This window comes from Neofelis nebulosa, chromosome 2, assembly GCF_028018385.1.
Source record: "Neofelis nebulosa isolate mNeoNeb1 chromosome 2, mNeoNeb1.pri, whole genome shotgun sequence".
Lineage (NCBI taxonomy): Eukaryota > Metazoa > Chordata > Mammalia > Carnivora > Felidae > Neofelis > Neofelis nebulosa.
The window spans coordinates 9,183,217-9,210,620 of NC_080783.1; the positions used below are offsets into that span (position 1 = coordinate 9,183,217).

A 27,404-nucleotide genomic window follows, 5' to 3' on the forward strand; every position below is an offset into this window, starting at 1 on the left:
CAGAGGTAAAAGGAAATGACTAAAAATATACGCTCTTCGTGTGTGGAGACAAGATACTCGCCAAGGTGCCCTGTGGTGAACCACAGCACGATGCACGCTTGAAGCTAATGTAACACTGTGTGTCAACTCCACTTCAAATAAAAAACGAATAGCCGTGTAAGGGCTCAGAAAATATCGTACTCCTGCACCATCTCTGGTGGTCACCCAACGTTCGGTCACCGTGGCTGTCACTGACAGCCACTCAGCAGCCCACACTGTCCCAAGCGAGGGTTCTCTGAAGCAGAGGCGAGTGACCCGCTAAGATCTCAGAACTGCGTGTTCCGGTAGAATAATCTAGTCTGTCCTTAACGATGCAGTCTTTCTAGGACAAATTATTCGATGATGTGCTACAGTAAGAGAACCAAGAGGGGCGCCTGGGTGGCTCAGTCGGTTAAGCGTCCGACTTCGGCTCGGGTCATGACCTCGCGGGCTTTGAGTTCGAGCCCCGCGTCGGGCTCTGTGCGGGCAGCTCGGAAACTGGAGCCTGCTTCGGATTCTGGGTCTCCCTCTCTCTCTCTTCCCCTCCCCTGCTCACGCTCTGTCTCTCTCTGTCTCAAAAATAAATAAAACATTTGGGGCGCCTGGGTGGCTCAGTCGGTTAAGCGTCTGACTTCAGCTCAGGTCACGATCTCGCGGTCTGTGAGTTCGAGCCCTGCATCGGGCTCTGGGCTGATGGCTCAGAGCCTGGAGCCTGCTTCCTATTCTGTGTCTCCCTCTCTCTCTGCCCCTCCCCCGTTCATGCTCTGTCTCTCTCTGTCTCAAGAATAAATAAACGTTAAAAAAAATTTTTTTTAAATAATAAATAAATAAAACATTTAAAAAAAAGAGAGAGAGAGAACCAAGATATCAACACCAGCAAAGTTTTGTTATAAAAGAAATAGAAGGCAGCACTCAAACCACTTAAATTACTGATGTCTAAAAACTGCAAAGTTTACTTGAAAACAAAAGCACATCTCAAAAATTACTTTAAGTTTATACATATATATATTTTGAGAGAGAGAGAGCGTGCACAGGGGAGGGGCTGAGAGAGGGAAAGAGAGAGACTCCCAAGCAGGCTCCGTGCTGTCAGCACGGAGCCCAACATGGGGCTTGATCTCATGAACCGTGAGGTCGTGACCTGAGTCGAAATTGAGAGACAGACGCTTAACTGACTGAGCCACCCAGGTGCCCCTTAAAAATTATTTTAAAATAGTGATTTTGAAAGTATGGTCCAGGGACCCCTGGGATTGTGTAAGACCCTTTCACGTATGACCAAGGTGAAAACTGTTTTCATAATAGTACTAAAATGTTATTTACCCTTTTTCTCTCTCATTCTGTCACACAGGTACAGTAGAATCTCCCAGAGGATACACATTTTGTGAGATCACATTGGGTTGAAAGCAGAAGCAGACAGAATCCCGCCATCTTCTACTGAGCCAGTTATTAAAGAGATTTGCAAAAATATAAAGCCTTGCTACTCTTCTTACTAATTTACTTTATTTTAGAAAACACCGTTACTTCTCATAAAATATTTCATTTATGTTAGCAGGTAATGAGTTCATTATTATTTTTTTCATGAACAAATAAATATTTAAGTGTTCAAAGTTTCCATTCCTAATATGGTAAATATCTATCGATGTAATGTACAAGAACAAAGATTAGCTTTTTGGGGTTCTCAATAATTTCCTATTCTAAATTCATTTAAGAGGTAGCTGTTGTTCAAAGTAATAATAGCAACATGTGATTAGAACGTATGGATAAGTGAAATGACTGACAGCAATGTTAATAAGGACAGGAGGGAGGAGTGTGTGACATTCCATTATAGGATGCAGGTGTCACTCACAAAGCCATAGAGTATAACTTGAAGAAATGGATGTGAAAAAAATAAATGGTACCAAGCAAAGTCTAAATAAGTAAGTAAATAAATAAATAGCAAGATGAATAGCAGCAAATATATATTACAACCTCTAGGGAAACCACTACAAACGTTTTAAAAGAAGCATGATTCATATGCTAGGAGAAAAAGAGCAAATGGGGTAATAAAGTGTTCAGTTGAAACCGTAAAAGGAAGAAAAAAAAGGGAAGAAAAAGTAGAAACGAAGACAAGCACAATGAGTAGCAACAGTTGCAATTTGGTAGATATTAATCTAACTACATGAATACTCTAAATGTGAATGGCCTCGATGCAACATTTAAAAGACAGAAATCGATAGGGCGATAAAAACCGAAAAGAAAAAAAAACACAATTGTATGCTGTCTATGAGAAAGCCACCTTAAGCAGAAAAACACAAGACAGATTCAAAGTAAAGGGGTGGAGAAAGATATGTTGTCAACAGCATTATCAAAGGAAAGTTGTAGTCGCTACATTAATTTCAGACAAAGCAGACTTGAGAACAAGGAAAATTGTCGGGTGAATAGGAACATTATATAGTGAAGGGGTCAATTTCTCTAGGAAGACACAGCAATTCTCAATGCGCAAGTAACAAAGTGGCATCAAAGTACAGGACACAAAAACTGATCGACCTACAAGGAGAAACAGACAAATCCACTCCTATTATTGGAGTCGCCAATACCCCTATTTTAGTAACTGACAGATCAAGCAGGCAGAAACTCAGTAAGAATATAGTCAACCTGAACAGTATCATTAAGCAATCTGGTCTCACTGACATTTATGGAATATTCCATTCAACAACAACAAAATGCACATTGCCCTCAAGCTCACATGGAATATTGACCGAAACATGCCATATTCTGGGCTGTAAAACACACCCTAACACATTTAAAAGGATAGAAATCATTTAAAAATATGTTCTCAGACCACAATGAAGTAAAAGTAGAAATAACAGATAGCTGGGAAATCCTCCAAATACTTGGAATCGAAGAACACACTTCTAGGGCTAAAGAAGAAATCTCAAGAGAAATTGTAAAATATTTTGAGCTAGATGGAAATGAAAACACAGCTTATTAAAATTTGTGGGACGTAGCAAAAGCAGTGCTTAGACGGAAATGTATAGCACTGAATTGACACATTAGACAAGAAAGATCTAAATGAATAATCTAACCTCCCACCTGTGGAAACTACAGAAAAATAGAGAAATTGAAACCTAATGCAAGCAAAATAAATCAATAAATAAACAACAAAAATTAGAGTAGAAATCAGTGAAACTGAAAACAAGAAAACATCTAAGAAAATCAATGAAGTCAAAAGCTGATTTTTTTAGAAAAATCAATAAAATCGACAAACCTCTAACAAGGCTAGCAAAGGAAGAGAGAAGACAGAAATTAGTAGTATCAGACATGAAAGAGGGGTTCATCACTATTAGTCCCACAGACACGACAAAGATAGCAGACAAACAACACTAGGGAAAACTCTAGGGCGAAGAATTTGATAGAAGGTGAAACAGACAAATTTCTTACGGGACACAAAACACCAAAGTTCACACAAGGAGAGACAGTCATCCGAATAGGCCTGTATCTATTAAAAGAATTGAATCAATAATTAAGAGACCTCCAAAGAAGAAAGCATCGGGCCCAGAGCGTATCACTAATGAATCCTACAAAACGTTTAAAGAAAAAATGACGCCCGTTCCGTACAACATCTTCCAGAAATCAGAAAAAGAGGCAGCGCCTACCAACTCATTCTCTGAGGAGAGCGTCACTTCTCTTTCCTACCCGGAGGCCGAGCGCTGGCTGGTTTCAAGCTTGTTCATCTCCCGTCTCTCGGGAACCGGTGGAGGAGAGGCTGTGGGCTGGGTGCTGGTACTGAGTGCTGAGGACCTACCTGTCAGTTCTGCAGCTGCTGATAGCAATGCTGTTGCCTTCTTGGGGCCCTGCCCACCTCCAGAGTCTGGGGTAGAGGGGTTTCCACACACTTTTACCTTGCTTTAAGAATGCATTGATGTATTTGCCTTGTATTTTAAAAGACAAATTCCCTCCTAGTCAACTGCATAACATCCCAGCACAGACAGAGCAACGCCTCACTCCCCACTCGGTTGCATTTGTCAATGTTGGGTCTGCTTTCACTTCCCCTAACTCATCCGTGTTCAGATGCCACGCACAGATGCACTCTGGGACAAACTGGCCCCCAGCTACCCAGAAATCAGAAGTTGGACAGCACTCATTCAATTTCAATGTTAATTTTTCTAAAAGGAACTGTTCTGGGCAGAGCTGTCTTTTGCGGTGTGGGGGAGGGATAGAGGAGGCATGGGGGAAACGAAAGTGTTTGGAGAAGGTGATATGAGTCAGCCTCAAGTTTCCCCCGGGGAGCCAATCCTCTACGATTTAAGAAATCTGATTTCCTCATTATTTCTTTATGTGCAATCTCATTCTGTCATATACCCGTGGAATGAGGCCGGAAAGACACAAGTAACATGGGTAGATGCCGACCTTCCTGGAGATGGGGAACCAGGACAGGAGGTAAGGGCTGACCCGCAATTGACTGGCGGCCTCCACCTGCCATCTTCTACTGCCAGCCCCACGGGGCCATGGCACTGGCCTGGGATCAACCTTGAGCAGACATTGACTGCCTTTGTGCCTTCCCGGAGCTCTGAGGAGCTCCGATCACTCCAACGGATTGATCTCTCGTGTGTGGCACCCAAAGAGTAAAGGCTAAATTGCTGAACAGGGTGACATGGCTGCACCAATGCTGGATGCCCCTCCACCCAGTCTCTGTGGCAGTTCTCAGCCCCAGGGAGGAGGAACAGGGCCAGCTCGGGGTCCATGGCAGATGGGCCACTGTTCATACAAAGGCAAGAGAGCAGAAAGGTCTATTTCATTCGAATGGATCCAGGTTGTTTTGGAGTAAGGGGGCAAAGCATGTGTAGGCAGGAAGTGAACGCCATGTTGCACCTGCCTCTCTGCTAAGGTGCATGTTTGTACCTGTCTCTCTGCCCTTAAGGTGGTCGTGAGAAGGAAGGAAAGCCGGACATTCCAGATCATCTCTCAGGCCGGTGGACTGGCCGGGCACAGTACTCAGCCTGGACTGGACACGGGACTAGAGAGAGGCAAAATGGTCTTCATTATAAGGCAGGGAAGATGTTCCTCAAATTTCTGGAAAGCAGTCAGAAGCCAGAGAAAACTCCGCACTCCTGCAACCAGAGGGAAGTGCCAGGTTTGTGCAGAGAAGCCTGGTGTGTGAATTTATTCAAGTTTCTTGAATAAATGGGCCCTTTACAGATGCAGCCTCGGTCAAGGGAATTAAAAGCAAAAATGAACTATTGGGACCTCATGAAGATAAAAAGCTTCTGCACAGCAAAGGAAACAATCAACAAAACTAAAAGGCAACCAACGGAATGGGAAAAGATATTTGCAGATGACATATCGGACAAAGGGCTAGTATGCAAAATCTATAAAGAGCTCACCAAACTCCACACCCGAAAAGCAAATAATCCAGTGAAGAAATGAGCAGAAGACATGAATAGACACTTCTCTAAAGAAGACCTCCGATGGCCAACAGGCACATGAAAAGATGCTCAACGTTGCTCCTCATCAGGGAAATACAAATCAAAACCACACTGAGATATCACCTCACGCCAGTCAGAGTGGCTAAAACGAACAAATCAGGAGACTATAGATGCTGGAGAGGATGTGGAGGAACGGGAACCCTCTTGCACTCTTGGTGGGAATGCAAACTGGTGCAGCTGCTCTGGAAAACAGTGTGGAGGTTCCTCAAAAAATTAAAAATAGACCTACCCTATGACCCAGCAGTAGCACTGCTAGGAATTTACCCAAGGGATCCAGGAGTGCTGATGCATAGGGGCACCTGTACCCCAATGTTTATAGCAGCACTCTCAGCAATAGCCAAATTATGGAAAGAGCCTAAATGTCCATCAACGGATGAATGGATAAAGAAATTGTGGTTTATATACACAATGGAGTACTACGTGGCAATGAGAAAGAATGAAATATGGCCCTTTGTAGCAACGTGGATGGAACTGGAGAGTGTGATGCTAAGTGAAATAAGCCATACAGAGAAAGACAGATACCATATGTGTTCACTCTTATGTGGATCCTGAGAAACTTAACAGAAACCCATGGGGGAGGGGAAGGAAAAAAAAAAAAAAGAGGCTAGAGTGGGAGAGAGCCAAAGCATAAGAGACTGTTAAAAACTGAGAACAAACTGAGGGTTGATGGGGGGTGGGAGGGCGGGGAGGGTGGGTGATGGGTATTGAGGAGGGCACCTTTTGGGATGAGCACTGGGTGTTGTATGGAAACCAATTTGACAATAAATTTCATATATATATATAAAAATGCAGCCTCGGTGATTAGAAAAAACTGAGCTTCAGCTAGTCATTGAAATCTCAAGGACAGAGACAGGCTTCCCGTGGGATGGGGAAAGGGTTTGGAACTGACATTACCTAGACCTTAAAGGACAATGTGATTTGTGGGGTCTTTTTTAATGTTTATTTATTTTTGAGAGAGAGAGAGAGAGAGAGAAAGAGAGAGAGAGAGAGAGAGAGAGCAGGGGTGGGGCAGAGAGAGAGGGAGACACAGAATCCGAAGCAGGCTCCAGGCTCTGAGCTGTCAGCACAGAGCCCGACGCGGGGCTCGAACTCACAAACCGTGAGATCATGACCTGAGCCGAAGTCAGATGCTTAACAGACTGAGCCCCCCAGGCGCCCCGCTACCAAGTGTGTTTGTACATTATGTCTGTGTGTAGTTTTTTCACCAATAGCGGCCCTCATTCTGTAAAGGATTTGAAGCAACTTACAAAAACACACTATAGCAGCATAAAGTTGGAAGAAAAAGAAATGGGAGCAAAGCACAAATAGAATAAACAAAACCGGAGCACTAGAAATGCAGGTAGGACAGATAAATGGGAGCCGGGGCGTGTGCAGTTTCCAGGACCTTAGTCAGAGCAGTGTGGCCAAAGCAGGCGAGGCCTGGGGAACCAGAGACAAAGCAGGATGTTTCCAAAGTATGTTCCACCGAATCCTGCTTCTTCTGACTCACTCTAGATGTGCTGGAAATTTGCACAGACATGTTTGCAAAGTATAGAGGGCCAGAGATTTCTACCTTGCTGCCCACTTCTGTTCTTTCTTTCCTCCAAAGAAGTGAACGTGAATCTGGCTGGGACAGATTCCAGATTCCAGGATACCGCCGAGGACGTCTTTTCCAGCGGGTGGGGTGTGTGTGCCTACCAGGTGCTACACACGCACGGGACTGCCTGCCACCAGTCCCTGCCCGTCCTCCCTCTCTCCCTCTCTCGTTTTGTGGGGCAAAGTGGCTGTTGGGCATGGCTGTCCTCTGCTCTTGGCCTCCCAGGGGGCACAGTGGCCCAGACAAGGCTGGACACAGACTACAAGAGCCCGCTCTGGTGTCTCCTCCCTCTCCTCTCCCTGCCCTTAAGCAGCAGGCAGGCCCAGGCCACCACTCAGCTGGGCGATGACATAAATGTGCCAGCTTCCTTTGCTTATAAGCACAAGGTCTTTGGCATTCCTCAGGGGTACTTCTGTTAAGTTCATAAGAAAGCCCTAGTCTGCAATATCATGCATCAGCCCAGATGACAACAGGCTGCAGTTTTAGCTTGCATTTCCCACTGTCTTGTTTTTTCTCTCTCCTCGCTAGAGAATCAATCTCTCTGGGATAACGTATCATCTATGCCGATCAGACAATCCCTGGTTCCTAACACAGGGGTAGAGTTGTTTTCTTTTCCTTCCATACGACCCGTGGGATGAGAAGATTCTGGCCTCCCTCCTTTCTCTGTTTTCCCACCCAGATTGAGGCCAAGTAGGTGGTAATCTCTGAAGCGAAGTCAATGCTTTCTTTTTACTGGACAAACTCCTCGCCATTTTGCTAAGTGTGCTAAGATCTCACACTTGGAATCAGGGAGTGACTCGTAGAGTCCTGAGCACAATCCAGCGCTAGAAGTTCCTCTGCTACCTTGCCCCTGCTTGCCAAAGTCTACCAAACCCCCATCTTTGAACGCTAATAGGCTGTCCACTACTTTTATGTCCAGGTAGGTCACACAACCAATCTCAGATTGATCCTATTTCTGTGAAGTTTCTTCTCTGGCAACTCATTCTCTGATACCAACTTACAAGCAGCTGGACTTTTGGGGTATGAGTAATCAAAACTGATAATGGCTAACTCGGACAGAAAGTCAATTTCTTAGAAGTGTATCAGGTAACTCCCAGAATTTATAAGAAGGCCGAAGACTGGGATAAGAAAATAAGCAGTCTGGGCAGTAAGATCCCCAGCCCAGGTCATTCCATGGACCTCAAGTACATAGTGTGGGGGCGTTGATCTGGTCAATGTTTTCTTTCCATCCTGGTTAGAAAAGGAGGATCGGAAAGAGTTTTAGCTCCTGCATGACAGATAAGAACATTCGTGTACAGTTTTGTCTTGGGGGTTATATTAACTCACCTGCCCCTTGTCATAAGATAGTCCAAAGACATCTGGGTCACCCGGATATCCCATAGAACATCACACTTATCAATTACGTTGGTGACATCATGGTGATCGAACAGGATGAACAAGAGTCGGCCAGCACACCTGCTAAAGAGGAATCAATTACCGACCCTCAGCAACAGAGGTGAATGTCAACAGCATTATGATGACCCAAAGAAGTCACACGTCAAAATTCACATGCTGCATGTTTTCATTTATGTAAAACTTTGATACAGGCAAAACGAATCTGTACTAACAGCAGGTGCATCAGTGGTTGCCTGATGACGAGGTTGGGGAGGAGGCTATCTATCTGCAAAGGGCACGAAGGAACTTTCTGGAATGATGGAAATGGCCTACGTCATGATTGTAATTACGATTACATTTTTAAAAAATTTTTTTTTAACGTTTATTTATTTTTGAGACAGAGAGAGACAGAGCATGAACGGGGGAGGGGCAGAGAGAGAGGGAGACACAGAATCGGAAGCAGGCTCCGGGCTCCGAGCCATCAGCCCGGAGCCTGACGCGGGGCTCGAACTCACGGACCGTGAGATCGTGACCTGAGCTGAAGTCGGACGCTTAACCGACTGAGCCACCCAGGCGCCCCCAATTACATTTGTTAAAACTCAACCATTTAAATGTACACTTGAGATGAATGCATTTTATACCCCAATAAAATTGAGCTAAAAAAGAATTGTACATGATTTTAGTAAATTCTCAGAATATATGTCACTGAGTATAGTAGTTTTCCCATTATTACCATTTTCCCAAGCAGGTGTCACTTACATAGAAACATCTTTTATCTTATTTACATCTTTTTCTAGGCTAATCATCGGGCATTATGTTTCCACTCCTTTGCCTTTGCCTAATCTATCTCTGGGCAGGCTAAAGGAGGAGATCCTTGTTTCCAGGCTGGGATGCCCATGGAGGGGTTTCCCAGGTAAGTGGAGGGTTTCAGGTAAATGAAGTGTAACAAGTGAACAGTGGACTGAACTCCTCTCCCTGTTCCTGTCCTGGCATTTCACGGGGCTGCTTGCTACCTTCCTGTGGCTCCCGAGCCTCTGTCATCCTTACAGGAGTGACCTACCAGCACCAGGGCTGAGCCTATTGACCTAGAATGTGCTCGTGTGGGATAGGCTGTGCTGGTGCCTCTGTAGCAAGCAGGTGAACCTAGGTTTCGAGGCTTCTTCGACGCCAGAACCATTTTTCCCACCTTTTTTCTGAGGAGCTTTTGGGTGTCCTGGTAAGGGGAGCCCATGGGTTGAATCCATTTGAGAATTATTGATTCCAGTAAAGTTAAACAGATTTCTATGTTATAGGGTCTCTCACAGACATTATGTGCCAATGTGCGTAAGGCATCTTTATTTTTATTTTTTTTCAATGTTTATTTTTGAGAGAGACAGACCGAGTGCGAGCGGAGGAGAGGAAGAGAGAGAAGGAGACACGGAATCTGAAGCAGGCTCCAGGCTCTGAGCTGTCCGCACAGAACCCGATGTGGGGCTTGAACCCACAGACTGAAATCATGACCCGAGCCAAAGTTGGACACTTAATGGACTGAGCCTCCCAGGCGCCCCTGCACATAAGGCATCTTTAAGGGTGTTTGTGGAGGGCGTATCCCATCTTCCCTGAAGTGGCTGTTCTAGAGTCTTCTCCTGGCCCTGGCTCTGCCTTAGACCTGACTTCCTCATGCTCCTGGCGCCCAAATGCCTGCCTGCCCCCCGGCCATTTTCCTGCCCAGAGGAATGATTTTCCTCTATATGATTTCAGTTTATATTCAGGTTCCCTTTTGTCTCGACTTTCTTAGGCAATAATTTTATCCTGACAAATTATAGGCATTTCTGGGTCACCTCCCCTCCCCGTCTGGGTTTTGTTTGTTTCTTAAAGTTCGATGATTTCTAGTAAATTCATTCAGTTGTGTTACCAGCACCCCGATTCAGTGTAGGAACATTTTCATCTCCCAAAAGTACAGGAGGGGGAAATAGCCTGGGGGAATAGAAGTGAGTAGGGAAGCACACAGATGGTGAATCCCCAGCTCCTGTCCGTGGATCCTGGGGCTGGGCCCTGATGCCTCCTCCCCTCTGGACACCCCTCATCAGGCTACCCCATGACGGGACCCCCCACCGCTTCCCCTAAATGCCCCGGGAACCTCACAAGTGTCCGGACGGAGATGGAGGGAGGCGGCAGGCACTGCCTCCAGCTTCCTGCACGATCAGCTCCGAATACTTTCACTTTTCTTTCCTCCGGAAGCCTGGCCCCCCACTGCATGTGGCAAAGCACAGACTTCCTGCTTCACCCACTGGTGTCCCCCTGCTGTTCTCTCCGCCTTCCAGGAGCCATCCCTGCCCCAGCCCCTGACCAGGGAAGGGGCAGGAGCAGGTGGCAAACCCAGCCTCCAGGTGGGTTTTTGTCTCGGCTACTTTATTCTTCATTTGGGGTGATCAGGCTCTGATAGCTAATTTCCTGACAGCAGCTACAGAGTGGAACTCAGCTATTTTAAACTGTGAGACTCTCTCCTTGTAAAATAATGTCTTCCAAAGATAGAGAGGTATGTGGGGTTTAACCAGAGACCATGAAAAAGGGGAACAGACGTGGGAGTCGGGGGCGGGGGGAGCAGAAACACAGCTCAACTCCTTTTGCCCTAAATTCTAGCCCGTTGTCGTGGATGAAAGGGAGATTTGCTCTCTACCCTCCTTCTCTGTGCTCTGTTGATTCTGCACTCAGCCCCAAATGGGCAGCTCATTTATTATCCACAGTGCAAGTGACTAGATGTGGTTGGTGGAAAAAAGAAAATGAGGAGGAAACCCTTCATTTCTTCCCTAGTGTTTCATGAGATTTGTATATATTTTCCTTAAGCGCATTTATGATTGTTTCCTTGAAGTGCATTCCTAGAGGTGGAATCTGGGACTCAAGGGAATCCATATTCTAGGGCGTTTGACCCTGATTGCTAACTTCGCCTCCAGAACATTTGGATCTGTTTACATTTGCACCAGGAGCATCTGTGGTTATTGCGATTAGTCTTTATGTGGGACAATCTGATAGGCAAATGCTATTAAATCGTCTTCTTTTGTACTGTTCCAGCTACTAGAGAATTGCCATGCTTTTCATATATCTATTGCACATTTGACTTAATTGCCTAGTTAAGCCTTTTGCTTTTTTCCCCCATATGGATGTTTGTCTTTTGCTTATTCATTTTTAAGACTCCTTCCCATAATAAAAATCTGAACACTCCCATATGAGACCCTATATCATGCACTAGCTTTAATGGGGCTTTATTCAGACAAGCTCTGCTTTGCCACCTTGGGCTATTTACTTAACCTCTCTGTGCCTTGCTCTCACTCTTGAGAACCATAATAGTTGAAGAATAAGGAAGCTGGTGGATCTTATGTTCTGAATGCTGTTGTATAATCATCCTAAACGTAACCTCAGGGTCACTTCCTCTTGTTACCATGTGACCGTTCTGGATTTCTGGGGCTCTGTGCTTGCCTTTGCAATTTTCTTCCCCACATCGTGGATTCTGTCCTCATCCTGGTTGCTAGATTTCTCTTCCACCTGTTCCCAATCTCCAGTATTTCTTCATGATTATAGACCCCCTGAGGCATCTTTTCTTTTCCAGCACTATTGTGGATTACTTTACTCTTACAATATGTTTTGTCTTTTTTCCTTCTGTCAAATGTAAATGATGTGGGAATGAGGAGAGAGCAGGGCTGCTCAATCTACCACTGGGATTAATCCTGGAAACAGTCATCAGTTACAGTTCAGTTTTCTATTATACACAAAAGGAAGTAGGAAAAACAGGATCTCTATTTCATTTTTAAAAAAAATCTCTGGGTGATTGAGTTTTTCTGTTTACACTTCTATTCCCTTGACAAGTTGTCAGGAATTCATCTGTAAGTTTTCTGCCTCTAATAATTATTGATATTTTCTCATGACCTATCAATGGCTAATTTTTATCAATGTCACATGGGATGGGAAAGGCACATGTCTGTTCTGCGATATGTAATTGATACATATAATAAATCAGTTAAGTTGCCTTTTACTAATCACGTCTTATACCTCCTTCGTGTCTATTTATGTTTGGCCTATTTGTGTGTTGAAGGTTGTAGGTGGTTTACTAAAGTTTCCAAATATTATCGGGTTTCTATCTTTCTACTCATCATTGGGTGGTCCCTCTTACGTGAGCGTTGCTAGTGTCTGTCGTAAGGTGCAGTCCAGACAACCTTAACTCTGTTCAGTGTAGCCACAGACCATAGTACTTATGACCATAAACCTAGAAGCAGAACATCGGAATGTGTTCACGTCTATCACTTCCAAGTTGTGCGATTTAGGGCAAGTTCATAACACATCTCTATGTCTCCATGTCCTTCACAATACAATGGGTGAAATCATAGAAACCATCTTGCAAGGGTTTTGTGAAGATCAAATAAGTTACTGCATGTGAAACCTTTATAATAAAGTCCAGCACATAGGAAATACTCAATAAATATTAGTGATTTTTATTGTTTTTAATTTTTTAAATTTTTTTCGTTTATTTTTGAGAGAGAGAGCAGGGGAGGGGCAGAGAGAGAGAGAGAGAGAGAGAGAGAGAATCCCAAGCAGGCTCCACACAGTCAGCGCAGAGCTCGATGTGGGGCTCAAACTCACAAATTGCTAGGTCATGACCTGAGCCAAAATCAAGAGTTGGACACTTAACTGACTGAGTCACCCAGCTGCTCCTATAAGCTATTTTTAATATCTGTCTTATATTTACCAATACCCCTTTGAGATTTCAGCAACCTATTGTCGGTCAATTTCAGCCTCCATTGTCCTTGGACGTTGTCATTGCCTCTTACACCCATGAGCCTTTGAGGAAGACTGCTATAGGATGACTTTGGGACCAGGATGGTGATCTGAAAATGCCCACTGAGCACAAACAGCAGCTCCCCGAGTTTCCAGAGTCTTTCCTCTCTTCTCGTGCCTCTTCCGTAGGATGTTCACCATGACCAGAGCTTTAGAAGAGACTCTACGCCAGCACTTCATATACCAGAAGCTGGAGATTGCCTATGCCATACACAAGCCATTTCCCTTCCTCGAAGGCCTCCGAGACAACTCCTTCATCACTGAGACGATGTACAGGGTGAGTCGTGCTGACTGCTTTTCCATGGCAGCCCAGCCCCCCCACCAACAGTTACTGAAGTCTCAGACCACAAACCCTTAGAGCTTGGAAGGTCTAGCCCAAAATGTTCATTCTCAGGGAAAGATCGGGTTACAAGGGCAGTCATACAAACAACTTCGCCCCACGTGCCTTAAACGAGAGAAATTTATTCTCTCACAGCTTGGGAAGCCAGAAGTACAAAATCAAGGTGTTGGCCATGTTGGTTCCTTCTGGAGGCTCCAAGAGAGAGCCTGTTCCCTGACTCTCCTACCTTCTGGTGGCACCAGAAATCCTTGTAGAAACTTCACTTCCAATCTCTGTTTCCATCTCTACATCAGTCTCTCCATCAGCTTTTCTTTCCCTCATTTTTTCTTTTTCTCTTCTCTTCTAAGGACACTTGTTATTGTGTGTTAGAGCCCACCCTAATCCAGGATGATCTCTTCTCAAATCCTAACTTAATTACATCCGCAAAGACCCCTTTTCCAAATAAGGTCACATTCACAGGTTTCAAGTGGACACATCTTACTGGAGGGTGGCACCATTCAACCCACTAAGGGTACCCTCCCAATTCTTAAGAGCTTGTTGTACGCAGTCCTTTCAGACTTGAAGCAAAGCAGGCATTGGAAGATATGGCTATATGGACAAAAATGGCATTCTTTTCATGATTTTTGTTTTTTATGCATTTCCTGAGCCCTAATCCCAAGAAAGGGCAGCAGTGGTTGAGTGTTCTTCTCCCAGGCTTGGCCTGGTTGGCTCCAACCCTTCTTCGGGTCATAGCCCAGATGTCACTCCTCAGAGAGGATTCCTTAACCCACTCATCTAATTGATTTCTCATAGAAATCTATGCTTTCCCTTCATAACACTTCTCTCAAAAGCAACGGGGCATTTCTTTAATTTGTGTTTATTATTGAATGCTCATCTTCTCCACCCGACAGTGTCCCTTCCCTCACTATGGGTAGCACCACGCTGGTCTTATCCACTGCTATATACCCAAGGACAAGCCTAGTAGGTGCTCAGTAAGTGTTGTGCAATCATTTCTCCTGCCATGTTTCTCCTTTTGGCCAACTTCTCAGGAAGAGGAGTTCTCTGGATGATTTCCTTGTTGGCTAGAACCCATTCAGGCCATCTCAAGTCAAAGAGAGAGAGTAAGAGAGAGACAGAGAGAGAGACAGAGAGATCAAACAGAGGCTAACAAGCGATCAACAGAATTGCCACTTGTGACCAACTAATTGGTCCTTTGCTACAGAGTTCTGCCCAGAGCCTGAGAGACATAGTTACATAGTAGGAGCCTTTGACTACCTTCCCTTCCCTCAAATTTCTCTCTGCCCTCAAATATACCTAAAATAAGGTTCACAAAGCAGACTTATTTTAAAGACGGCTAAGTTATTTATTCCTACGACCAACCATCCAAAAATAGGTGAAGTTCTGGAAGTAAATATGTGCAACTGTGACTTCTCTGCCTTCGAGTCTATCTATACCTCTGTGTTAAATTCCTTGTCAGAAGAATGAAATACTACTCTTACACTGTAGCAAACCACAAATGTAAAAGAAACTTCCATTCCATTTTATGATTATTCATCACCATCCTTGATGCCATTTTTTAAGGAATCCATGGAAGCCTACAGAAATCAGGTCCCTGTACCCAGACTGGTGTACAATATCCTCAGCCACCTGGAGAAGATGTTCAACCTGTCATTTCTGCAGATGCTGTTCAGCCGAATCAACCTGCTTGAATACCCCCACCTGACAATGATCCTCAAGAGCTTCAGAAGTGGTATGAGTCTTTCCGAATATCTCTCGGGCTGTAGGAGCAGGGACCAGAAGTTGCTTTGCTCCAAGTGTGGGTTGGCTTTCAGCCCCGTGGGCGGTGCCCCTCAACTGGCCGGTTCTCTGGGGAGATAAGAAGCTGACTCTCTCGCAGTGCAGCAGGAAGAGCCGTCTCTGGCCCACTTCTCTAAGATGAATTTCTAGAAGACACAAACATTTCTGTCTTACCTGTTCTACGAAGTGGGGGAAAGCTGTACCGTTTAGCACCCTGGACAGTCTCTAGGGAAGGAAAATGTGACTGAAATGCAGTTACAGAGACTCAGTCTGGCAGAAGGATAAGGAGGGCCAGAAGGGAAGGGAAATGAATAGGGATGGATAATAAGTATCTCTCTCTCTTTTTTTTTTGAGTACTTACTATGTACCAGGCATCATCCCAAGCACTGTATAGGGTTATCTCACATCATCTTTATTTTTTTCAACATTTATTTATTTTTGAGACAGAGAGAGACAGAACATGAGTGGGGGAGGGTCAGAAAGAGAGGGAGACACAGAATCCGAAACGGGCTCCAGGCTCTGAGCCGTCAGCACAGAGCCCGACGCGGGCCTCGAACTCACAGACCTCGAGATCGTGACCTGAGCCGAAGTCAGACGCCCAACCGACTGAGCCACCCAGGCGCCCCTCTCACATCATCTTTAAAACAACCCTGTGATGTCATTATCAGCCCCATCTGACATGTGAAGAAAGTATAGCTCAGAATAACCTTCCCCAGGTTACTTGCCTGTGAAGAGCAGAGCAGGCGTCCTATTGGGTCTCCTAACTCTGGGGCCTGAGCTCTCAATCCCTCTTCCCAACAAGGCGGAAGGCGCTGCCTAAAGCTGGAGGAGAGGGGAGAGGGAGCTGGAGACAGACAGAGGGTATGAGAAGGAAAGGGAACGTGGAAGCACGCTGTGAACGAGAAAGAGCTGGACAAATACAGAGCAGGAGAAAGAGCGAGGCCAGAGCTGGGAAGAAAGAAGCCAGGGCAGGAGGAACAGGTGACACCATCGCTTTGGGCTTGCGGATAAACACTTTGGCCAAAGCGCACGATTCGCTTCCCTGAGAACAACAAGAAGAGGATCGGCGGCTCACACTGCACTGGGACCTCACTGTGAGTGGGGTTAGCGCTGTTGACAGCAAGAGGTCCCTCCCCAGGAGAAATGACTCCTTGAGCTAAAGGGGCGGCAGGGCGCCGGTGCACGCGGGCCGGTGCTTCCGGCGGCAGCCAGGCAACACAGGGAGGCCTGGGTTCTCAGAGGCCACGCTAAGTCAGTCCGAGGGCCAGAGGTACCACACACCGCTGTGCTCCCCGACCCGGCCGAGCTCGAGCGTCTTTCTGGATCTGTAGCCCTAAGCTCGTGTTCTGCACCCCTCTCCAGAATCCCAGCTTGCTTTCCTTTTTCTGTCCACTGGTCGAGACGACTTAACTTCTGAAATAAATGATGGAGAAGAATCGTAAGAGAAACCTGGCCACGGGAGGAATAGCGTGCAGAAAGGCGAGGGCCTGGGGTATTGAGGATGGGGAGGAGGTTTGCTGTGGCCCATGTCAGGGTGCAAGGCAGGGAGGCACAGAAACGCAATCTGCACAAATGAGCAGAAGCCAGAGTAGACAGAACACACCTTGTGAAGGAATTTCTATTTTATCTTCTTTGCTACAGGGAGGTGTGATGTGTTTACTTATTAAAACAGGGACACGTATTCAAATTGTACCATTGTACAAGATACTCTAAATTCTGAAACCAAAATTAAAGAAAAACTTAAGAAGATTAAGTCCCTGAGGACTAAGTCAACTTCACGTGTGAAACGACTTTGGTCTTAGCCCAGAGATTGGATGCAGTTATATTTGAACTGAATGCCCCAGATCAGTAGCACAGAGTAGAAATGGGCCACGAGTGGATGATGCTGGTGATAAATCAGTTCTCCACACCCAGGGGAGAATGAAACAACCACCCCATGCCCCTGACCCATTGGAAGTCATGTGTGAAGAAATTCCTTTCCCCCAAATAATTCTTTTTTTAAAATTTTATTTTAATGTTCTTTTTTTTTTTTTTTTTTTTTGAGGGAGAGAGTATGAGCAGGGAAGGGGCAGAGATGGGGGATGGGGGGGACAGAGTATCCAAAACAACCTCTGTACTGACAACAGAGAGCCCGATGTAGGGCTCGAACTCACAAACCGAGAGATCATGACCTGAGCCGAAATCAGAAGCTCAACCTACTGAGCCACCCAGGCGCCCTTCCCTTCCCCCAAATAATTCGGAGTCCCCGGGGTGTTGATGTGTGCTCCTTCACCAATCCCAGTTGTCATTTCCTATGGAGGATGGAACAGAGCCAGGCCTACCCTCCTTGATGTCCCAGCCAACTCAGCCGAAGGGAGCTCCCTCCAGACCCTGCTGTCGTTGCCCCCACCCCAACACCGATCACAGAGCCTCTCGCCCCACGAGCCCAGTGTCAGTGAGCCCAGCACATCCACCCAGCACAGCACTGAGATCTGGACTGAATCATCCAGCCCTCCTGGCCCTGCCGTGGCCCTCCCCAGAACCACCCAGGAAGGAAGGATCACTCCAGGTGAGAAGCAGACCTTGTCCAACACCTGTGTATCCCCAGCCTAGGGTACCTGCAGTCGTGTCTAGGACTCCAAGGTCTCACCCTTTTGTTAACCTGGTCCATCCCATGTGCCCACCTGCCACACACAGCCCTTCCCGGCACTTCCAGGGGCCTGGGTAAAGTCAGGAGCCTGAACACCTGCTTCCCACCCTTGGAACAGCCCCACCCTCTGCCCTTGGGCCCTGATGCTTCTGGCCTGGGTGTTTTTAAACGTTTAATCTCCTCCCTGACACTCTGTCCCCATGCCCTGTAATGATTTTTCTTCCTCTCTTCAATGACCGATGACAACTTAACATCCTGCATAAATGCTGAAGAAGACTCACAAGAGGGACCTGGCACTCCGCCTGCCTCTGTGCAAGGTAATGTTGCTTGGGACTGACTTAGTTCAATTCGAGGTGGGTATGAGGGGCAATCATGCACCTGTCGACCCAGGGGCTTGTGGCAGGAGCCCAGGGAAAAAGAACTGAGTGTGACAAAAGAAAAAGAAAACAAGGGACTGATGCTCCAACTCAGCACTGGAATCCTTGTCAGGGATGCCTCCATGACCAGTCTGATGCTGTGATGCCCACCCGATAAGTGTTCTTAAATGACATGTAACTTGTGCAGTACACCCCTCTGTGACCCTTACTCAATTGCTCAGGCCCTGATTACAGGGGCCTTTCAGTTTCAACCACGTCCATTTTTATATGGCTTGGATTCTAAGAGTAATGTTATTGAAATTATTGGAAAAGATGATAAAACATTTAAAGACCTGATGGACCTGATTTAGCTTCCAAAATTGTTTCTAATCTCCCCAGCCATCATCATGAAGGACTCTGTTAACATTAAATATAACCATGGAGTACCATCGGGTGTTGTCAAAAATGGTATTGTGGATTCTGAGTTCTCCAATACTGAGAATAAAGGGCTCTATTTGGTTCAAATGTTTCCTTCACTCCTCTAACACCTAACATCCAAATAAGGTTAACATAATCATGAAGCCAATAGCAATGGAAGACTCTATCTGCTGGATGAGCGAAAGAAAGCCGTAATTAAATTATTCAATTCGTAGGTAGTGAGTCTCTATATTGTGCACCTGAAACTAATATATGCTAACTACACGAGAATTAAAAAAATTTTTTAATAATAAAACAGAAAACAAATTAGTAAGTAGCTAGTTGATTGTTGACTCCCCCGTCTTTCCCACCCTTACTGGGCATTGGTGTTCCGTTGGCCCCGCCACGTTTACTGGTTGGAATAGACTGTTTTTGTTCCTCCTCCCTCTGGTCCCTGTTTGCTGGTCCTGGGATCTGAAATTCATCTTCTTCCTCTGCTCAGTGTGCAGTAACAACCCGAGGCCCCAAATAAAAGATAAGGAAATGCTCAAGAGATGCCCCACCCTCCCTCAGGTCCCGTGCCAGGAAATGTTGATGCGGACAACTATAGCTTGCCTTACTTTTCATGTCTACCAAGAGGAGGGGTCATTTGGATCTTCTCGAGACAGGGCTCTCCTTGCCGCTCTTGACCACCATCTTGGCCCAGCTTCCAGCTGCACACCCAGCCCTCAGGAGCTTGGATGGGCAGGAGATCCTGGGGAAGACAAGGGAGATGAGTCTGGAAAAGGTAGACTTGGAGGAGGGGCACCATAGATGAGCGAGCCCAGTAGCACCCACAGGACCTAGACTACAAACATCACTAGGAGGTCTACTAAGGGAGAAAATTCATCTGCGTGAGGGCTGTGGCAGGACCCCTGGGGACAGGACAGGGGACTGAGCCAGAGCAAGACTGTGTGAGTCAGCCACACTCTGAGGTGCTCAAAGACCTGTGTGGCCCTGACACAGATGGCCCAGATGCGGACGGTTCTTCTTCTGAGCCCTCATCCTGACTGTGGAGAACGTTCACCTTCAACCCTCATCATTTCTATATTGTTTAGATTTTTAAGAGTTGATCAAAATAATTTGAAAGTCAACAAACTATTTAGAATGTCTAATGACTTCTTGCCATCTGCCTCAGATGCCTATCCTAAGGAGCCCAAAATTTGAGACAGATCTCATTGAACCGTGTAAACAAGAAGGAGGTGGCAGTCTTACCTGAGATTTGTTATGGCTTCAAACCCTGCGGTCTTCTTAGTGCAGCAAAAACAAGAACTTCGCATTTATTTACTATTAACAGGTGCTGGCAAATAGAGACTAGCTCCTGTTTTCTTGTACACAGAAATATAGAAGGCACTCAGCCTCCTTCACTATTTTTCAAGGTGAAGTAATGACAAGGAGAGAGGTTCAAAAATATCCATTCACAAATCTTTAAGGACTAGCATGTATTTTTTATATGGCAAAGACATTCCCCTTCACTGAAGCCAGTGACCTTGACCAGAATTCAAGATCAGAACTCTCAATGCTCGCAGCCTTATCCCCTGCATGAGGGTTACTGAGGGCCCCTTATTCTTTTCTTCTGTCGAGTAAGGGGAGTCCCTCAAAACAGGTCAAACTGAGCCCTCCTCTGAGGGCGGGGATATCACTGGGATAGCCACACTGGTAAGTGTAACCACAAACCGATCAAATCAAGGCAGGGCAGACTTTTCCTTCTGCCTGTTCCAAGCTCTGAATCGAATTCTGTTTCCTTTGATAGAGATAAGAGATGGCTCTCCTGAACCAAATGACCCCAAAGAGTTCCAGGCGGCATCCATCACACTTCCCAACAAGAAAGGTAAGGGAGGGTTACCGTTCTCCTGTGGACCCCAGGAGCATGACTGTGGAGTGACTTTCTGTTTTTCTGATCGTCTTTTGTCAGAAGCACCCACCATGTGATTGGAGTCACGATGCTCATTACAGTTTGTTTCTGTAGCTCCCATTCACTGCATCTTCCTTGAAGGCCTCCATTAAGATCGTAGGGAAACCAGACGGCACTGGGGGCCATTGAAATACGTATCCATTGCAATCGCCTGCCCTGAAACAATCAAGGTCTCCTTTACCCACAACTTCTTGGAGGGTTAGTCACACCTCCTCTTTAACTGAAAGTTGGTTCCCCGAGAGGGCACTGCTTTCTCGTAAGACAAGGCTGCCTATTATCTGCTCTTGCTCACCTCATGGTGGGAGACAGGGTGGATGTCCACTGCTTGCCACGTACTGCCCCTGACTAGCCCTTTGCTCCTCTGCCCTCCATGTGAATGAAATACTCCCTCTGTCTTAATCACTGTCATCCTTAACTTGTCCCTATTTCCCCAGCAGACCTCTAAGGCTAACTTAGAATTTTTCTGTCAGTTCAAGTCCTGCCACCATCCTGGACACCTTGAAGGTGTCCCATCCAACAGACCCATCCAATACTCTGGTCCCTCAGAACTTTCCTCTGCTCTTTTCCAGTGACTTTTTTCTGCACCGATTCTTGGCCTCCTGGACCCAAAGACAACCATGGGTCCTCTCATCGGTGAAGCCTGGCTCCACCTCCCAATAATTAATTTCAGAATTCTTTTTTTTTTTTTTTTGACATCTAATCCTTGAAGTCTGCTCCTTCTACAGCTATTGTTCAACCTCCAAACTCTCCTCTCCAGCCCAATCTTAAACAATTAATTCAGAAGTATCCCTGCCTGCTTTCTCCCTTACAACTTGTTCCCTCTGGAGCTGTTCTTCAACCTCACTTGGATGACCAGTCCATTGGCTTTTCCCCTTTCTGGTTCATCATATGCCTCTCTTCATGCCCCTTCATACCAGGTTAGAGTCCACGATCCATTGCTTCAGTAACTTATTGCTGGTATCTTCACCTTGCCACTCTGCCTTTTCCTAGAACCCTCTGGCAGGTCTTGGAGGGACCCATTATCTGCTTTATGCACACTGGGTATGAAGGCAGGCACTTCACTATGGGGAAAACCACACAGCAGGGCAGAGCTCATGTGTTGTGCCTTCACGAGCCCAGGGTAAATGATCCTTCTACACTGCGTGACAATTTCACTTCCTGCAATGATCCTTTCCAACCCTGAGCTTTTTTTTTTTTTTCAAACTGCTGGCCCCCCTCACCACCTCCTTTTCTTCTTTTTTTAAATCTTTATTTTATTTTATTTTATTTTAATTTTTTTTTAACGTCTATTTATTTTTGGGACAGAGAGAGAGAGAGCATGAACAGGGGAAGGTCAGAGAGAGAGGGAGACACAGAATCCGAAACAGGCTCCAGGCTCTGAGCTGTCAGCACAGAGCCCCACGCGGGGCTCGAACTCACGGACTGCGAGATCATGACCTGAGCGGAAGTCAGACGCCCAACCGACTGAGCCACCCAGGCGCCCCTATTTTATTTTATTTTTTTAACGTTTATTTATTTTTGAGACAGAGAGAGACAGAGCACGAACGGGGGAGGGTCAGAGAGAGGGAGACACAGAATCTGAAACAGGCTCCAGGCTCTGAGCAGTCAGCACGGAGGCCAACGCGGGGCTCGAACTCACGGACCGTGAGATCATGACCTGAGCCGAAGTCGGCCGCTTAACCGACTGAGCCACCCAGGCGCCCCCCCCCCCCCCGCCTCCTTTTCTTAACAGACTACTTTTCCTCTTACTACACCAAAAGGTATTGGATGGGAATACCCTCACTTCCTGCTACCAGCTTGCATTTGCCCCCTCCTCTCCACTTCCCTCTTTCTCTCTAAGGCAATCCTTCTGCCTCACCTGACCGTGTCCATGACCCCTCTCTCCTCTGAGAATTCAGCATCTCCCTGTCATGGGATCTGCATTCAGTCACTGCCCCAGCCTATCACAGCTCATCAAAGGAGCTTCCTCTTGATCCTCAGCTCACTTCACCAGCTTCCATAGCTCACTCTTCCATTTCATAGCTAGAAACAAGCTACCTACACTCGTCCCAATCTCTTCATGTCTCTCTCTCCTCTGCCACTTTAGAATATCTTCTCCATCATTACTCCATGAGGCAGCATCACATAAGGCCACCAATGACCTGCTCGCCTCTATGGTTTGAAGACCAAAAGTGAGCGCTGAAAATTGTTGACCTTTGAGGTTGGCAGATCTATGTTTGTAGCCAGGAGAAGATCATCTGTATCCTTTCTCTTTAGGCAAGAAAAGAAAAAGATGTATCTGGTCAACTCCAAAAAAGAGACGCCAGAAAAAAAGCCTCTCAAAAGGTAAGACGAGAGAACAAGAAGAGGCAGGAGGCAGCAGACAGCTCGTGCTTGTAGGTTAAGGTGTGGGAAGTTGAATTTCATTCTAAATGAAATGAGGAACCATCGAAGAGATCCGATCAGTGAAGTGACATGATCCCATTTTACATTTGACAAGAACAGTTTTGGTTCAGTGTAAAGGATGAATTGGGAACAGAAGAGAATGGAGGCAGGACAACCCTTGGAAATGGGAGGACCCCATGCAGGTTGACAGAACTCTGCATTCAGATCTGGCAGTGGAGATAAGGGCCAGTTCAAGAACAGCTTGGAAAGAGTTGATAGAACTTGCAAAATTAGGAGCTGGGCAGGAGAGAGAAACCAAGGCTTGCTCTTCAGTTTCTGGCTTGAATGGCTGGGTGAATGGTGGTGTACATTGCTAAGGGAAGATGCAAATAATTTGGGAGGAAATCTTAGAATTTTCCATTTTTGACCTGTTCACCTCAAGATTTGTGCTAGCTGTCTATGCTCTGGCTCCATGTTTTGTCCAACACTGTGAAGGGTCTGAGATGGTACCCCACTTGCATAGGGCCGTTCTTTGTGTATATGACCACGCAGGAACCCCAGGCACCTGGATCAGGGGAAAGAATTCCTCATTGACATCACAACCAGCTCAACATCCAGAGTCACACTGCATTATCTACCCCCAAATGCAGACCCACAGGCAGTGAGAAGAGAGCTGATGGAATCCTTCTGAGAGGCAGATGATATCCCATAGACAAAGGATAAAGAATGATGGATTTTCCGTTTATAGACAGGACAAAGAAGCCATCTTCCTCCTCTCCTGAAAGGAGGGAAAAACAAAATACAAACAAGAAAAAAACTTTGCTGCTTTGAGATAAGATTAAACTGATCCTCTGTCCTCACCCTCATCTTTTGGAATTTAAATGCCTCTTTCTAAGAGGCAGAGAAACGCCAAGTGTCTTCAGCTTTTATTAAAGATGATCCACATTCTGGGCTTCATCCCTTTTGATGTGTAAATACCAATGGAGAGAGGGCTGCAGTAATCCTGGTACTTTGGGACTTAGCTTAGGAAGCTAGCCCTGCTGTAGGCATTTGGCAATCTCAGGAGAGGAGAAGACTTATTATCCTTTTGGATCAAACAGCAGTTTACCAGCTACAGATCTCATTCTCATGGTGTATGAAAAGCAAAATGTTTCTAGGGATGTGAAAGCAAGCACTCCCTGTCTTAATTCTGTATACATTTTCATGCCTCAGGAGTCTAGGGCTTTTCACAGAAGTACTGAGAAGTCAAGGGAGCTTAATTTCCCCCACAATAGGGAGAGGGCAAAGTGGGTGATGGGCATTGAGGAGGGCACTTATCGGGATGAACACTGGGTGTTGTATGGAAACCAAATTAACAATAAATTATATTCAATAGAAAAATAGAAAAAAATTTCCCCCACAATAGGCAAATCTGGCACTCAATAAAAAAATCAGATCCAAAGATATAAATGTGAGTCCTCGGCAAAATAAAAGTATCCAGATCCGTGGGAAAGAGAACCCTAACCCTTACACCCTTCCTTCTGTCGCCATCATTGTAAATCCTCTCTGTCCTAGCCTCACACTCTACCACGCAGCCCCTCAATTCTTTGATACCTTGCACTTTTCCCACTGGAGGCACCTGGGGAAACTTGGATCCCTCCTGATCCACAAATAGGTCCTCGGGAATCTGGAGAAGTACGTTATAGCACTCCTTCTGTGCCAAAACAGGCTACCTGGCCATCTTTACTCGGATGTGGGCACCTCCAGGAAGAAGGTGTACACAGACATGGCCCAGGAAAGAAAGCCCTCTGCTCTGGGAGTCTGGTTAATTTCAACAGGTTGCACAGGGCTGAGAGCAGATGGTGAGTCTAAGGGAGAAAGAAAGGTACACACAAGAAAGATACAATTGCAGAGAACTAGCAGGAGAAAAATGAGGTACAGGGGTACAGAGATCTCAAAGGGGCTGGGGGCATGGGAGGGGGAGGAGGAGCTTCCCAGTGAAAGGGCACCCCAGTGCCTTCACTGGAGGGCACCCCAATGAAAACTATTCACAAATCACTATTCGACCCAGGGAGAGCCTCACCTGAACACACAATCCAAAAAAAGCTCCGACTGATGGATCAGGCGACTGAAAGGAAGGACGATTCAACCAGCAACTCAGAGGTCATGACGAAGGCAACGAGTGGATGTACCCAAACCTTTGGGCCAGACGGTAAGGCTGGTGACTGAATTTGCCACGAATGCTCTGCGTGGGAGGGTCTCTCACAGAGGAGGCACAGCATTGGGTGGACATGTGAAGGTAATCGTAGAAGGAAAGAGAAGCGCAAAGAAAGACGGTGAGGTGTGTGTGACAGGAGGGAACATCTGAGAAGATTTTGTGCAGAAATACCCGTGTCCTCAGGGTACAGCTGACCTCAGCTGTGGCCTCAGGCAGCAGCCCTTAAACTTTTTAGTCCCAAGACTTCTTCACACTCTTACAAATTATGAAGGACCCCAAAGAGCTTTTGCTTAGGTTGTTTCAATTTATCTATATGCACTTCGTCAGAAATTAAAAACTGATCATTTAAAAATATTTCTGGGGCCAGCTGGGTGGCAAGCGTCGGACTTCAGCTCAGGTCATGATCTGGTGGTTCAAAACTTTGAGACCCCCCATTGGGCTCTGTGCTGACAGCTCAGAGTCTAGAACCTGTTTCAGATTCTGGGTCTCTTCTGTCTGCCCCTGCCCCACTTGAGCTCTGTCTCTCTCTCTCTCAAAAATAAATAATGAAATATTTTTTAATTAAAAATATTTATGTTAATTCATTTAAAAGTAACAATAACATATCAACCACCTATTAACATAAATAACATACTTTATGAAAAATAAATATATTTCCCAAATTAAAAAATTGGTGAGAAGACTGGAAGCATATTACATTTTTTACAAACCTCACTAATGTCTAGTTTCATCAAAGACAGCTGGATTCGTATAGCTGCTTCTCTGTTCAATTGGTTGGGATACTTTGCTTTGTGCAAGGACAGGAAGATAATCGAGCTTCACAAGGATCTGTGGTTTAAAAGGATGGAATATCTGAATAGCCCTTTGAGGTATCTATGTACGTTTATGTTCACCTTTAATATTGCACTGCCTAGTGCAATGCATTGTGCTGGCTTGGATTTTATTTTATTTTATTTTATTTAAATGTTTTATTTATTTTTGAAAGAGAAGGAGTGTGTGCAAGAAGGGGAGGGGCATAGAGATGTGGGGACAGAAGATCGGAAGCAGGCACTGTGTTGACAGTAACAAGCCCAAAGTGGGGCTCAAACTCATGAACCATGAGATCGTGACCTGAGCTCAACCAAGTGAGCCATCCGGGCGCTCCTATGCTGTCTTCCGTTTTAAATGAATCTTACACTTAGGCAGGATTTTATAATATCATGGACACTTGGAAAACATTGGTTCCCTGAATTGTACAGGGAGCTTGCAGCTCAATCCCACAAGTATTCTTCTTGAGACATTTGTGCTTCAAGATATAATGAACTGCTTTATATGGACTCCCCAGTTTTTCACACAGACCATTAAGAAGATGCATACTCAACAGGAGAAATATAAGAAAGTCAAAAATTTTAATTGGCTCATCAAGCACATTCTTAAGGGAAACTGGCTTTTTTCTTTTAATGGCCTGCAGGAGGGGAGACTGGAGCGACTGCTCCTTAGGTTTTAGGGGCACTGCATTGATGTGTACTATGGCACCAGAAGCTTTACCTGCCAGGGCTCTTGCTCCCATGTGAGCACACATCAACACAATGGAAAGGCAAAGAGCCTCTTAGTATGAAAACAGTTTGGCCTCAAAGATCTCCTGAAGGGGCTTCCGGGATACCCCAGGGATCCACAACCTCATGTTGAGCCTCTGGTTCAGGGGCTCACATGACAGCCCCTCACTGGGTGTCTCCATTGATAGAGGACACTCTGTTGCCCAGCCTTGCTCTGCTCCTCCCCAGAGTGGCAGACAGACCCAGTGGTAGATGCATGCTCAGGACGGGTCATGGAGGCTCAAGCAAGAGCTGGAACTTTCTTTTTTTTTTAATTTTTTTTTAACGTTTTATTTATTTTTGAGACAGAGAGAGACAGAGCATGAACGGGGCAGGGTCAGAGAGAGAGGGAGACACAGAATCCGAAACAGGCTCCAGGCTCTGAGCCATCAAGCACAGAGCCCGACACGGGGCTCGAACTCACCGACCGTGAGATCAGGACCTGAGCCGAAGTCGGACGCTTAACCGACTGAGCCACCCAGGCACCCCAAGAGCTGGAACTTTCAAGACAAAGGTTCCTGGGACTCCAGGAGATTCCTACAGAACATTCCAGGGGAC

The 27,404-nt window shown here is 45.9% G+C and overlaps 2 protein-coding genes across 23 annotated transcripts in view; one reads left to right on the forward strand and one right to left on the reverse strand.

The window, feature by feature from the left end:
- The window catches only part of SP140 (SP140 nuclear body protein), a 66,494-nt gene extending 55,826 nt beyond the window's left edge, over positions 1-10,668 (reverse strand). For 6 of the 22 annotated variants that reach the window (XM_058702093.1, XM_058702100.1, XM_058702048.1 and 3 more), the window contains exons 1-2: positions 10,555-10,666; positions 8,383-8,511 (exon numbers count right to left, since the gene is read on the reverse strand). The gene's annotated coding sequence lies outside the window, so the exon portion shown is untranslated. The other 16 variants (XM_058702066.1, XM_058702106.1, XM_058702004.1 and 13 more) reach the window with 9 other exon arrangements.
- Positions 10,669-10,677: 9 nt separating this feature from the next.
- LOC131496502 (sp110 nuclear body protein-like) overlaps positions 10,678-27,404 on the forward strand; it is a 35,350-nt gene continuing 18,623 nt past the window's right edge. Inside the window, 8 exon segments of the mRNA XM_058702128.1 lie at positions 10,678-10,799; positions 13,197-13,516; positions 15,140-15,308; positions 17,637-17,903; positions 18,257-18,301; positions 20,550-20,627; positions 22,968-23,036; positions 25,126-25,266. Of these exon segments, the coding sequence (XP_058558111.1) occupies positions 13,370-13,516; positions 15,140-15,308; positions 17,637-17,903; positions 18,257-18,301; positions 20,550-20,627; positions 22,968-23,036; positions 25,126-25,266 (916 nt within the window). The 5' untranslated portion in view covers positions 10,678-10,799; positions 13,197-13,369.